The 13129-nt window shown below is 55.0% G+C and overlaps 1 protein-coding gene across 4 annotated transcripts; it reads right to left on the bottom strand.

Moving 5' to 3' along the window:
* Nucleotides 1–602: 602 nt before the first annotated feature.
* On the bottom strand, nucleotides 603–8489 carry ZNF205 (zinc finger protein 205). 4 transcript variants are annotated; one of them, XM_017863917.1, is made up of 7 exons: nucleotides 8370–8489; nucleotides 7568–7706; nucleotides 5535–5748; nucleotides 5183–5274; nucleotides 4555–4675; nucleotides 2083–2196; nucleotides 603–1846 (listed from the first exon to the last, which is right to left on the bottom strand). In XM_017863917.1, exons 2-7 carry the CDS (start codon nucleotides 7622–7624, stop codon nucleotides 780–782), a joined length of 1665 nt encoding a protein of 554 aa, XP_017719406.1. In that variant the 5' UTR covers nucleotides 7625–7706; nucleotides 8370–8489; the 3' UTR covers nucleotides 603–779. The 4 variants fall into 4 exon arrangements, with proteins under 4 accessions (XP_017719406.1, XP_017719409.1, XP_017719408.1 ...); XM_017863920.1 differs by having other exon boundaries at nucleotides 5601–5748; nucleotides 8370–8474; XM_017863919.1 differs by lacking the exon at nucleotides 8370–8489 and adding an exon at nucleotides 8244–8339.
* Between the last annotated feature and the right edge of the window lie 4640 nt (nucleotides 8490–13129).

Raw genomic sequence — 13129 nt, 5'->3', positions numbered from 1 at the left:
AATCAAATCTCAGAGCCAGGCAGGGGCGAGCAGGGCGAATTATAAAGGACATATACCAAGAGGCCAAGAAGGTGAGACATAGCAGAGGCAGGTGACAGCAGCTGCAGCATGGGCCAAGAACAAAAGTGGCCTCTGGTGAGGAGCACAGGCAGGCCACGGTGGGACCAAACGGCAAAGGCCAGTCACAAAACTGAGCCACTGATGCCTGGGTGAGAAATGGGGCAGGCAGGAGTTTCCGGACCAGTTCTGCCTGTTCCTGGCTTCCAAAGAGAAGAGCCACGGGAGAGTGCAGGCTCAGTAAGCAGTGCTCTTGGGACAAGTGGTGGCAGCGGCAGACGGCCGGCGAGGGGTCCCCAGGTCCAGGAGTGGCTGACTGGCTTCAGCCCTGGAAACCTCTCTGTACTTGAAGCCTTTGCTTGCCAATGTGTGCAACGCTCTGGCATGGGCCTTTGGCAAAAGGGAACCCAACCCCGGTGGAGGACCAAGCCAAGAGTGGTGACTCGGGGATGCCTCAACGAGGACAGGAGATTGACCCAGGAGCTCCCCCACACTCGGGGAATCAGCACCAGGGCGCCAGGAGACACAGCTGTGTAGGGGGGCGCTTCAAGTCCAAGGCCTTTAATTCGCAGAGTGTCTGCCCCTTCTCGCCCTCCCCCGTCGCCATGCCTCACCCCATACCCTCACCGCCCCAGCTCCCTTCCCGCGCCCCTCTCTCCTCCCTCGGAGCCTTGACTCCAGTCCAGTGGCCCCGGGCGCCCCGCTTCCCCTCTCGTGGCCTCCTAGGTGGGAGCAGGTGGGGGTGTGGCCAGAGCCCCCGCCGCCGCCGCCCCCAGCATCAGCATAGCCAGGGCCTTGGGCCCAGTGGTGTGAATCTTCTCATGCCGGTGCAGGTTGGAGCGACGGCTGAAGCTCTTGCCGCACAGTGGGCAGGCGTAGGGCCGCACGCCGCGGTGGGTGCGCTGGTGCGCGGTGAGGTGCGAGCTGTGGCTGAAGCTCTTGCCACAGTCGAGGCAGTGGTAGGGCTTCTCGCCCGTGTGCGTGCGGTTGTGCGCGATGAGGTTGGAGCGCTGGCTGAAGCACTTGCCGCACTCGGGGCACGGGTAGGGCTTGACCCCGGTGTGGGTGCGCTGGTGGGTGACCAGCGCCGAGCTCTGCGTGAAGCACTTGCCGCAGATGGGGCACTTGTGCGGCTTGGCGCCAGTGTGGGTGCCCTGGTGGGTGACCAAGTCCGAGCGTCGGGTGAAGCGCTTGGTGCAGCGGTCGCACACGTAGGGCTTCTCTCCGGTGTGGATGCGCTGGTGCTGGATAAGCGTAGAGTGGTGGCTGAAGCTCTTCCGGCAGGCGGGGCAGGTGTAGGGCTTTTCGCCCGTGTGGATGATCTGGTGCTGGATGAGGTGCGAGCTGCGGCCGAAGCGCTTCCCGCAGTCAGTGCAGGCGTAGGGCTTCTCGCCCGTGTGCGTGCGCCGGTGCGTCACCAGGTGCGAGTGCCAGCTGAAGCCCTTGCCGCACTGCTCGCACCGGTAGCTCTTCCTGCCCGCCTCACTGTCAGGGACCAGGCCCTCCTCGCCACTCTCCAGGGCTCCCTTCTCCTCGCTGGGCTTCTGCGGAACGCGGCCCTCCTGGGGCTCCGTGGGACTGGGATCCGGTGGAGCTGCATCCGGAGTGCCATGTGGATCAGCTGGCTGCCCGGAGTCTTTGGCAGGCCCTGAGTTCCAGCCGCAAGCTGCTTCCTGCGCGCACTGCGGGACGCCCCCCTGGACTTTCCCTGCCCTGGTTCTGAAGGGCTTCACATCTCCAAGGGCTGCCACCGATGAGGTCGGCATCCTCTGCCCCACCTCGATGGCTCCTGGAAAAAGAAAGTCGTTTCCAGCGAGGGACAAGCTTTCCTAAGGGCACCAGGAGAGTGGAGAAGGCAGAGCTAAGGGTGGGGGCTGGATTCTCGGAGACCAAAAAGCGCAAGGGCCGCTCTGGGTGTACACCGTCCAGGAGGGGGTCTGGTGTCCCTGCCCCACTCCCACAGACAACAGCCAGAAGGCGTCTGCACCCCACTCCCGCAGACAAAGGCGCGCGCCAGTCCCTCACCTGTGTACGCGCCTCTCCACTCCTCCTTCTCATCTCCTGTCTGCCGGCTGGAGCCTGAGGCCTCGCCCTTGCCCTGCGCTTGGGGGGCCCAGAAAGGCCTGCTGAAGGGAAAGCCTGCCCAGAAAAGATGCTGTGCTGTCACAGGCCTTCTGGCGCTGCCCAGCTGCAGACAGCATCCCCCCAAAACTGATGGGGCCCAAGTCAGGGGTGAGGCTCTGGAAACATGGGGTAAAATAAAGCAGTTTCAAGAAGTCGCCCTGGGTCAGGGGTCCGCCCCCTGGCTGGGGCTGCCAGAGCTGAGTAGGCCTGTCTCCTTCCCTGAAAGAGCAAGAGCTGAAGGGAGAGGAGCGGGCAACACCCCACCTCACCGCCGACGGGACGGCTGTCCTGCTGCCACACCCACACCGGGAGGGCGGGGGTAGTGGCCCTCCAAGTGGGAGGACCTGGGACAGGAAGGCCAGGGTTGCCAACAACTAAGGTCATCCCATTTGTCAAGTCTTAGGGGTGTGTGGCCCCAGGAATTTTGGTCAAGTCAGTAAAAGAGTAGAGGGGGCCCTGGCTTCCACCACCCGTGGGAAGAAAGGAATGTGTTGGACCAACCGGGTGGCTTGGGGCTCTGCGAGTCCTGCGGTGGGGCTGAAAATGGGTGCTGAGTTCCTTCTGATCCCCCAGGACTTGCCTGGGCTTGCTGGCCCAGGCGCCGGGGAACCGTAAGAGGGGTGGTGAGCAGCCTGAGCTAATTAAGGGGTGAGCATCCCTGGTGCCAGCCAGCGGGGCCTCGGGACCACCATGACGCCACCAGCTGGAACTGCTGAGTCCTGGATTCTGCCCGGACTAGCAAGTGTGCTAGCTGGGTGTTGGCCAGGCGCAGTGGCTTATGCCTCCAGCACTTTGGGAGGCTGAGGTGGGCAGATCACAAGGTCAGGAGATCGAGACCATCCTGGCTAACATGGTGAAACCCCATCTCTACTAAAAATACAAAAAAAAAAAAAAAAAAATTAGCCGGGCATGGTGGTGGGCGCCTGTAGTCCCAGCTATTCGGGAGGCTGAGGCAGCAGAATCACTTGAACCTGGGAGGCAGAGATTGCAGTGAGCCGAGATCACGCCACTACACTCCAGCCTGGGTGAGAGAGCGAGACTCCGTCTCAAAAAAAAAAAAAAAAAAAAAAAAAAAAGAAAAAGAAAAAAAAGCTAAGTGTCAACTGAATGAGTGAATGAGTAAATGAATACTGATTTTTCCATATGAAAACTAAAGTCTGAAACTGAGGAGTCAAAAGCTGTGGGATGGCTGGGCACAGTGACTCATGCCTATAATCCCAACACTTTGGGAGGCCAAAGCAGGAGGATGGCTTGAGCCCAGGAGCTCAAGACCAACCTGGACAACATAGTGAGATCCCATTTCTACCAAAAAAAAAAAAAAAGAAAAGAAAAAATTAGCTGGGCATGGTGGTACCTGTAGCCCCAGCTACTCAGAAGGCTGAGGCAGGAGGATCACTTGAACCCAGGAAGTCCAGACTGCATGAGTCGTGATGGCCAGCCTGGGTGACAGAGCAAGGCTCTGTTTCAAAAAAAAAAAAACTCTGGGACTTAAATACTTACCATTCAACCATTCAAGAAACAAAGGGAACCAAGGCCCCTCAGAGACAAGCACCTGCTCCTCAAAGCAGACGGGACACCCCAAGGTCTGCGGGGCCTGGGGAGTTCAGCTCATGCCATCTCCCTCCAGGGCAAGTAGCCCCCGGGGCCCCAAAGCTGAGCTTGCTGCTCAGACACCTCTGAAGTTGGGGGCTTGGAAAAGCTACAGGAGTGAGCCGTGGGGATGAACCCAGAAAAAGCGGACTTCCTGGGGCAGCGTCCAGTACAGTAGCTGCTAGCCATATGTGGCTATTTAAACTCTCATTTGAACTAATTAAAACCAAGTAAAATTGGCCAGGCACGGTGGCTCACACCTGTAATCCCAGCACTTTGGGAGGCCGAGGCGAGTGGATCACAAGGTCAGGAGATTGACACCATCCTGGCTAACACGGTGAAACCCCGTCTCTACTAAAAGTACAAAAAATTAGCCAGGCGTGGTGGCGGGCGCCTGTAATCCCAGCTACTTGGGAGGCTGAGGCAGGAGAATGGCGTGAACCCGGAAGGCGGAGCTTACAGTGAGCTGAGATCGCGCCACTGCACTCCAGCCTGGGCGACAGAGCAAGACTCTGCCTCAAAACAAAACAAAACAAAATCAAGTAAAATTAAAAACTCAAGGGCTCTACCAACATTTCAAGTGCTCAGCGGCCACACATGGCTTGTGGCTCCCATCCTAGCACACACAGAACTTTTCCATCATTATAGAAGTTTCTATAGAACAGTGTGTCTCGAGGGACAAAGAGAATGGTGGGAGGGAGAGGGAGGGAAGGGAGGAGAGAGGAGATGGCAGAGCAGGACCCCTCCCTAACACCCCAGTCCTCACTCCAGGCGAGTGCTTACCCAGTGACAGCCCGTTTCTCTTCTGCAGGACATCCCTGTAGAAGTTCTGCTGCATGTGGTCCAGCCGACCCCACTCCTCCCGGGAGAGGTACAAGGCCACATCCTCAAAAGTCACTGGCATCTGAAACAATATGAAACATCCACTCTCCAGGACATGCCGTGGACACGGTGGAGGGACACCGTGTCATGAGATGTGTGGTGAGACCCCGGACTCCCAACCTGCTGTCTCTAGTGAGGCCTGCCACTTCCATCTGATGGGGAAGCAGGTGAGCCACACAAGGCCTTCTGGGGCATTGAGAAAGAACAAAGACCAAGCGGTATTTTCAGGGACCACAGTTAAGACTTAGGATGTCCATGCAGCCCCCATTCTCAGCTCAGACCTCGGAGTACGGCTCCAAACGGCTCCCAATGAGAGGTCCTGTGTCTCTAATTCCTGCTGCTTCTCCTGCAGCTTTGGCCCAGGCCTGACCATAGGCCTTGAGCCTGGAAAATTCCAGCAACACTAGCAAGAGCCCCAGGCTTCAGGCTTGGCTGCAAGTGGGGCCAGCGGAGTCCTGGCTTTGCACACAGAACCAGCAGATGCAGGAAGGGCTGAGCACCATGAAGGGGCTGGGGAAAGGCCACTCACCTGGGACCAGGCAGTGAGGAGTGCCGCGGCCATCTGCCGGTCTCTGGTCCTCCCCTCTCGGGAAAGCACTGGGATCCGGGGGGAAGGGAGGGCTGTGGGAGGAGAGGGGTCCTCAGGGTGAGCAACTCATCCTGCTGGACCTGCTGTTACTCCAGCTGCCTCAAACTCCGCCCCTGGCCCGACCCAAGGACAGGGTCAGATGGCTCTGAGGCTGCCAGGGGGCGGGGGGCCATGGGGAGATCACGTCCCTTGCCGGCATGGAGACCCTCGGCCCCACCTGGACCTGGGCCGAGCCTCCACCTCCCCACAGCTGCCTCCCTGGGAAAGCACCTCTTCTCCAACCCTCTCCTACCTCCGCCAGGCAGGAAGAGAGCTTTCTCCTTAGAGCCGTGACTTAGGGGTGCCCAGCCCCAAGCACCTTGAGCCCCGTCCTCCTGCGATGCCCCCTCGGGGTGTGGCTCTTCTGGCTCCGTCTTAATGTGCAATGACTCCTGAGCGTCCCCTGAAGGCACTGCCTCCCCCAGCTTAGAAAGCATTTCCTGATGAGAATGTCCACCATCTGGAATCTAGAGAGGACAGCCTCATCAGCACCCGGATGAGTGGGAGAGACACCCAGAGCTGCATGCCAGGGCGTTCCGGCAGGGTTGGACACCAACATGCAAGACACAGCTTGAAGGACTGTCCTTGCTGCCTCCATCGAGCTCACCCCAGCAAGGATGGGTGGCAAGAGGAGGAATATTCATCAAGCTGCTGCCATGGTGCCGGTGGGTGTGGTGCCCGAGGGCAGCTCCCCCTTCTCAGCTCTGGCCTCACACTGACCTCAGCAGTGTAGACTGTTGTTTATTAGTGTATGAGGAAAACAAGTGCAGTGGCTTGAATAGTGTCCTCTAAGAATCCATGTCCTCCCTGAACCTCAGAATGGGGCCTTATTGGGGAAAAGGGTCTTTATACAGGTGAGTTAAAGATCTTGAGATTAAATCATCATGGATTTAGAGTGAGCCTAAAATCTAACAATGACTTATGTCCTTACAAGAATACGAGAGGACACAGAGACACAGAGAAGGAAGCAGAGACTGGAGGGATGCCCACATCAAGGACACCAGGAGCCCCCAGGAGCTGGAAGAGGCACGAGAGGATCCTCTTAGTCTAGAGCTTTCAAAAGGTGTGTGACCCTTCCAACACGTCGATTTTGGACTTCAGTCCTCCAGAACTGTGAGAGAGCCAATTCTGGTTGTTTTCAGCCCCCTAGAGGGTGGAAACTTGTTACAGCAGCCACGGGAGACTAACACACCAGGGCTGAGGATGAGACAACACCCCATGACCACGTAGCTCAAAAGCTTTGGGAAAGTCAGGGAGGGCCCTGGTGGGGCCTCATCCACAGCACAGGGACTGGCTGGCCTTCTGCTGGGGACTCACACCCCTTCCTCCATGCCCTGTCTGTGTTTGGGTCTTGAAGGGAAAGAACCTCAGGCCATGAGTCAGGGTGCCTGGGTGCCAGACCCAGCGACGCCCCTCCCCAACCAGGCAGCCTTCAGGACGCAGCTGCTCTGCCCCTGCACAGAGCGGTCATGAGGTTCACACAGATAATGATGGAGAAGGAGCTGACGGCTCAGGAAAGTCCTGGATAAACACAGGGCAGTGGTGGTCATTATTCCCCTCCCTGTGCGCACCAGACAGAAGCCAGCGCCAGCAGAGAATGCCAAAGTGTGGGGCTCTACGGACATGCACAAGGTGTTCAAGTCACACGGGAAGTAGATGGGAAACTGAACCATGCTAACAACTCTTTGTGCTGCTATGGTATGAAAACCATAGATGATGGCGTCTCATGCCTATTATCCTTAGAACCTCCCCATGACCCTGCGAGACAGGTGGGAACGGCAGGCATGTGGTCTGGTTCCCAGAGGCCAGGGACTGGCCCCTGGCCTGTCGATGACTCACGCTCCTCCCACTCCAAGCCCGAAGACCCAGGTTCCCCACAAATAGTAATTACACACACACACACACTGGTAGCAGGTACGAGAAGGAGGAAGGACGGGAGCTCGGACCCAGTGAGATGAGAAGCTGTGGTTACAGATGGAGAAGCACAGGGAAGAACAGGTTTCCCTGTGTGCTCTGAGCGCTGCTCAGAAAGAAAACCTCACCAATAGGACCCCCACCCAGACCCCTGCCATCTCCTGTGGCCACTGACTAGAGAATTCACCAGCAAAACAAAACTGTTATGCTGTAAATTCCGGACAGAGGGTGCTACCCAGCATGCCACCTTTTCTTTGATCCCCCCACCCCAGTAAGTCTAACTCTTCCAGGGGTCCAGACTCCGTGCCTTGAAAATCGCCTCCGCACCAGCCTCTTCCATCGCATGCCTCCCTCACCCGGCCCCATCTGTACCTCCAGCGGTGTCTCCTTGTCCTGGGCGGCCTGGATGCCTCCGCCGTCTGCAGACATTTTCTATTTCCGAGCTAAAAAGAACAGCTAAGTTGTTTCTGCCTCTTTTTGTCCAAGCTACCTCGAACTTCTGGCCAGGAGCCTGGAAGAGCAGAGAGAAACCAGCCCTCGCTTCCTGGACACCTCCAAAGAGCCCTGAAAATCCCCACAAGGACCAGCACTCCCTGTCCCAATCGGAAAGAAAGTCTCCCAGACCCTATCCAATGGTCCCACTCTGTGTGATGTTTTCTGGGTCCTATTTTTGAAAGAATGCTATTTTGTATTGTCCCCTTTATCGCTGAAGCAAGAGCCTTGCATCTCAGCGTAACCGGCTCAGGTAAAGCCGAGGCTAAATTGGAATTGCTATTTCCTGTCATCAGAAGCAGAAAGTTCTGCAGAGATCCTGCAAAACAGGTGCTGGTGGGGCCCCGCCCGTCAAGGCCGGGGGCAACCAGACCTTGCTGTCCCCCGAGCCCAGGACATGCACCGTGTCCCTACCTGACTCCCAGCCCCACCAGGAATTCAGAAATCAACCTGCCCGCTCTCAGCAGCCCCCTTGCAGCTGCAGCCACCTGCCCCAGGCCTGGAATGCCCATCCTCCTCTCAGTCCTGGCAGACAATGTCCTTCTCCTTCCCATACCCGGTCCTGGCCCCCTTCTCTCCTGCCAGCTTGAAGCCTTCCACCTTTGACCCCATCCCCTCCTGCAAGCTGATCATCTGCGCCGGTCTCAAGATCCAGATGCCCTCCCTAGCACCCCCTTCTCACCAGGGTGGAGGCAGAGGGGGCACCTGCAGCAGCGGGAGCCCCTCCCCCGAGAAGGGAGTCTCCACAGCCTGCACGGGGCGGGCGGGGGAGCCGGGTGGAGACTGGGATTAGGGACAACAGGAAGTCCCTCCCAGATCCCATTCCCCATGCAGCCACAGCCCTACAGCGTTCCCGGTTTTGAGGGTTCCGGGTCTGGAGTCTCGAGCCTGGGTTGCACCTGCTCTTGGCCTGGAGGTGACTCCCAGAGCCGCAATGCCAGCTCGTGAGGATGGCTTTACCCAGCGCGCATTCATGATGCCAGCAAGGCAGGGCCACCAAAACAGAAAAATGGAAGATAAATTTTGTGGAAAGATTGTGCTATTTGAAATTTCAAAGAGAGCGCTGCAGTCGTCCTCACAGGTAGAAATAAGGGCATTTTGCAGGGTGGAGAGGGCAGGACCATTTATTTTAGCACTTGGAGTTTCTGAAGGTTGTTGTCTCCTGAGGGATCCTGAATTCATTTAAGAACTCCTAGTCAAGGGCCCTCTGGGTCCCCCCAAGACGGGCACAGAACTCTCTCCCTGAGTGAACTTGGGAAGCAGACTGGGGACTCCCCCCAACCCAGATGCCCCACACCTCAGGAAGAAGTTGTTAAATCTGATTCTTCCAGACCCATTTCAGCTTGGGGATAGAGGGTGTGATCCTGCTATAAATGGGGTCCTAAGTTCTCAAACACGCCTGGCAGCTGCAGATTCTGCCTTTCAGGCACCGTTTCCCTTTATACCCTGAGAAGTAAGGCCTCAAATGGAGAGGACAGAGACTGTGCTTTACTTTCTGGGGGAAGGAACCATTTCTCCTGGGCAGGCATGGGGCTGGGTGTCAGGAAAAGGGCCAGGGACCTAGTCCTGGAATCAGATTCCAGGAAGGTTCCCTAGGAAATGCTCCCATGCCTGCTGCCTTTGGCTCACCAGAATCCCCTGAGATGCACAGCTTCACACGGTAAGACAGGCACAGAGTTGCTTGTGATGTGTTGTGTGGGCTCTCAAGGGTTTGTGTATTTATTTATTTATTTATCTGAGACAGGGTCTCGCTCTGTTACCCAGGCTGAAGTGCAGTGGCACGATCATAGCTCACTATACCCTCAACCTCCTGGGCTCAAGTGATTGACCTCAGCCTCCCAAGTAGCTGGGGTCACAGGCGCCTGCCACCATGTCTGGCTAATTGTTTTTTGAGACGGAGTCTCGCTCTGTCACCCAGGCTGGAGTGCAGTGGCACAGTCTTGGCTCACTGCAAGCTCTGCCTCCCAGGTTCACGCCATTCTCCTGCCTCAGCCTCCTGAGTAGCTGGGACTGCAGGCTCCCTCCACCACAGCCGGCTAATTGAGACGCGGTTTCACCTTGTTAGCCAGGCAGGTCTCAATCTCCTGACCTCGTGATCTGCCTGCCTCAGCCTCCCAAAGTGCTGGGATTACAGGTATGAGCCACCACATCGGGCCAATTTTAAAAATTTTTTTGTAGAGATGGGGGTCTTGCTTTTTTACCCAGGCTGGTCTTGAACTCCTGATCTCAAGCAATCCTCCCACCTCCCAAAGTGCTGGCATTACAGGTGTGAGCCATCATGCCCAGAGGGTTTAATTTTTTTTTCTTTATTTTTATTTATTTATTTATTTATTTATTTATTTATTTTTTGAGACGGAGTCTGGCTCTGTTGCCCCAGGCTGGAGTGTGGTGGGCCCGGATCTCAGCTCACTGCAAGCTCGCCTCCCAGGTTTATGCCATTCTCCTGCCTCCGCCCTCCCAAGTAGCTGGGACTTACAGGCGCCCGCCTCGTCGACCGGGCTAATTTTTGTATTCTTAGTTAGAGACAGGTTTCACCGTATTAGCAGGATGGTCTCGATCTTCCTGACCTTGTGATCCGCCCCTCTCGGCCTCCCAAAAGTGCTGGGATTACAGGCTTGAGCACCCGCGCCCGGCCGTATTTTTTCTTATATTTTTTGAAATGAAGTCTCGCTTTGGTGGCCCAGGACGAGTGCATGGGTGATCTTGCTCACTTGCAACACTCCGCTCCCCCGGTTCAAGTGATCTCCTGGCCTCAGCGAGCTTCCCGAGTATTTTGAGATACAGGTGTCCATCCTACCATGCCTGGCTAATTTTGTATTTTTAGTAGGAGACAGGGGGTTTCCACCATGATTGGCTAGGCTGGTCTCGAACTCCTGACCTACAAGTGATCCACCTGCCTTGGCTTCCCAACGTGCTGGGATTATAGCATGAAGCCACCGGCACCCAGCTAATTTTTTTTTTAACTTAGTTTCTAACACTTAAAAATTGAGACTCATAAAACTGATTTCTTTTTTTTTTTTTTTTTTTTTTTTTTTAGACGAGTTTCACTTTCTTGCCCAGGCTGGAGTACAATGGTGCAATTTCAGGCTCACCCCAACCTCTGCCTCCTGGGATCAAGCGATTCTCCTGCCTCCACCTCCTGAGTACCTGGGATTACAGGCATGCGCCACCACACCCGGCTAATTTTGTATTTTTAGTAGAGGTGGGGTTTCTCCATGTTGGTCAGGCTGGTCTTGAAATCCTGACCTCAGGTGATCCGCCCACCTCAGCCTCCGAAAGTGCTGGGATTACAGGCGTGAGCCACCATGCCCGCCCTATAAAATTGATTCTTTAAAAAATATTAGAACAGCCGGGCGCGGTGGCTCACGCCTGTAATCCCAGCTCTCAGGGAGGCAGAGGCGGGAGGATAGCTTGAGCCCAGGAGTTCGAGACCTGCCTGGGTAATACAGCGAGACCCCGTTCTCCACAAAAAGGAAAAAAAGAAAAGACAAAAAAGAAATAATAATAAGCGCAAAAAATATTAGAACATTTACCCATGCTGGACCCACCTTGCCCACCTTCAGGGTCCACTTTCTAGGTGGCCACAGTGCCTACTTGGCCCCTATAGCATTTGAGTTTGCAACTCTGCTTTTAAAGTTAAACATGTTTTAGGAGTCCTGGGATTCTGATTGATGCTATTGTCAAATTGACGAAAGAAAAATTACTCCTGCGGTTTGTGTCTGGTGTTTTCCAGGTGTTCTGTTTTTGGGATTTTGTTGTTGTTTTGTTTTTGTTTTTCTGAGACAGAGTCTCGCTCTGTCACCCAGGCTGGAGTGCAATGGCACCATCTCAGCTTATTGCAACCTCCACCTCCCGGGTTCAAACGATTCTCCTGCCTCAGCCTCCCGAGTAGCTGGGATTACAGGAGTGTGCCACCACGGCCAGCTCATTTTTGTATTTTTCGTAGAGACAGGGTTTCACCATGTTGGCCAGGCTGGTCTCAAACTCCTGGGCCCAAGCAATCCACCCACCTTGGCCTCCCAAAGTGCTGGGATTACAGGCTGAGCCACTGTGCCTGGCCAGGTGTTCTGTTTTTGTTTTTGATTTTTTTAGAGATGTGGTCTTGCTATATCACCCAGGCTGGTCTCAGACTCCTGGTCTCAAGTGATTCTCTCGCCTGAGCCTGCTGAGTAGCTGGGAGCACAAGTGCGAGCCACCACACTTGGCTTCCAGGTGTTTCAATCCTCAAGGCAAAGAGAGACATGCAACTTAGCAAGTCAGTACTGTTTTCAAGCCAGAGTGAGCAATGAACTGAAAGCTGAAGCGGGGAGGAGTCCTGGAATTGATCACACTCTTCACTGCCAACCAGGAGGAGAGCTGAGTGTCCAGGGTCAGGGAATTTGTTCCTGAAAGGGACTCTTTCACCCCACACAGTCCCAGGAGTGCACCAAGCCCCCCAAAAGTGGATATGTTGATGTATCCTGACTCTTGGGCAGAAGTTTCTCTGCCAGCAAAAGGGGACACTTCAGGGATACTGGGGGAGTCCAAAGGTTTGGATCCCTCCATGGGATCACCTAAACTAGGTCAAATGAAGTCTGAGCATCTATTTAATTGTTCAAAGAATATTTATTGGACATCTACTATAAGGCAGACATTAACTTCTTCTTGAGAATGAGAGGTATTCCTTCCAAGGCTGGCTTTTGGATCTAGGCAGGTCTAGGAGAGAGGGTTACCACAGTTTCCATGTGGCAATAGCAGCCTCTAAAAGAGCTCCAAAAGGTGTCAGGGCAAGGTGAGTCAGTAAGTAGAGCAGACATTAAAAACTTAAACGGGGCTGGGTACAATGCCTCATGCCTGTAATCCCAGCACTTTGGGAGGCCAAGGTGAGCTGATGGCTTGAGCCCAGGAGTTCCAGACCAGCTTCAGCAACATAACGAGACCCCAAATCTATTTATTTATTTATTTATTCATTTGGAGACGGAGTCTTGCTCTGTCACCCAGGCTGGAGTGCAGTGGCACAATCTCGGCTCACTGCAAGCTCCGCCTCCCAGGTTCACACCATTCTCCTGCCTCAGCCTCCCAAGTAGCTGAGACTACAGGCGCACGCCACCACGCCTGGCTAATTTTTTGTATTTTTAGTAGAGCTGGAGTTTCACCGTGTTAGCCAGGATGGTCTCGATCTCCTGACCTTGTGATCCGCCTTCCTCAGCCACCCAAAGTGCTGGGATTACAGGCTTGAGCCACTGCGCCCAGCCCCCAACTCTACTTAAAAACAAAAACTTAAATGCCTCCAGCCACCAGCTTATATAAGGGACCAATGGCTTGGGTATAAGATGGGAGGGCGAAGGGACTTCAGAGGCCTTTGAGAAATCATTCAAGAAAAGCCAAGAAACCATTAGATTCCTCTGTGACCTCCTGACTTTTAAATTGATGAGAATTTTTTTTTTTTTTTTTTTTTTTTTT

Source organism: Rhinopithecus bieti, unplaced genomic scaffold (genome assembly GCF_001698545.2).
Source record: "Rhinopithecus bieti isolate Rb0 unplaced genomic scaffold, ASM169854v2 scaffold_72735, whole genome shotgun sequence".
In the NCBI taxonomy this organism is placed as follows: Eukaryota; Metazoa; Chordata; class Mammalia; order Primates; family Cercopithecidae; genus Rhinopithecus; species Rhinopithecus bieti.
This window is presented reverse-complemented; position numbering and strand designations above follow the sequence as displayed.

Coding starts and splice junctions, on each gene's coding strand:
- ZNF205 (XM_017863917.1), bottom strand. CDS start 7,624: ATGTCTGCAGACGGCGGAGGCATCCAGGCCGCCCAGGACAAGGAGACA. Junction 5,749..7,567: donor ACAAGGAGACACCGCTGGAG/GTACAGATGGGG, acceptor TGTCCTCTCTAG/ATTCCAGATGGTGGACATTC. Junction 5,275..5,534: donor TCTCTTCCTGCCTGGCGGAG/GTAGGAGAGGGT, acceptor CTCCTCCCACAG/CCCTCCCTTCCCCCCGGATC.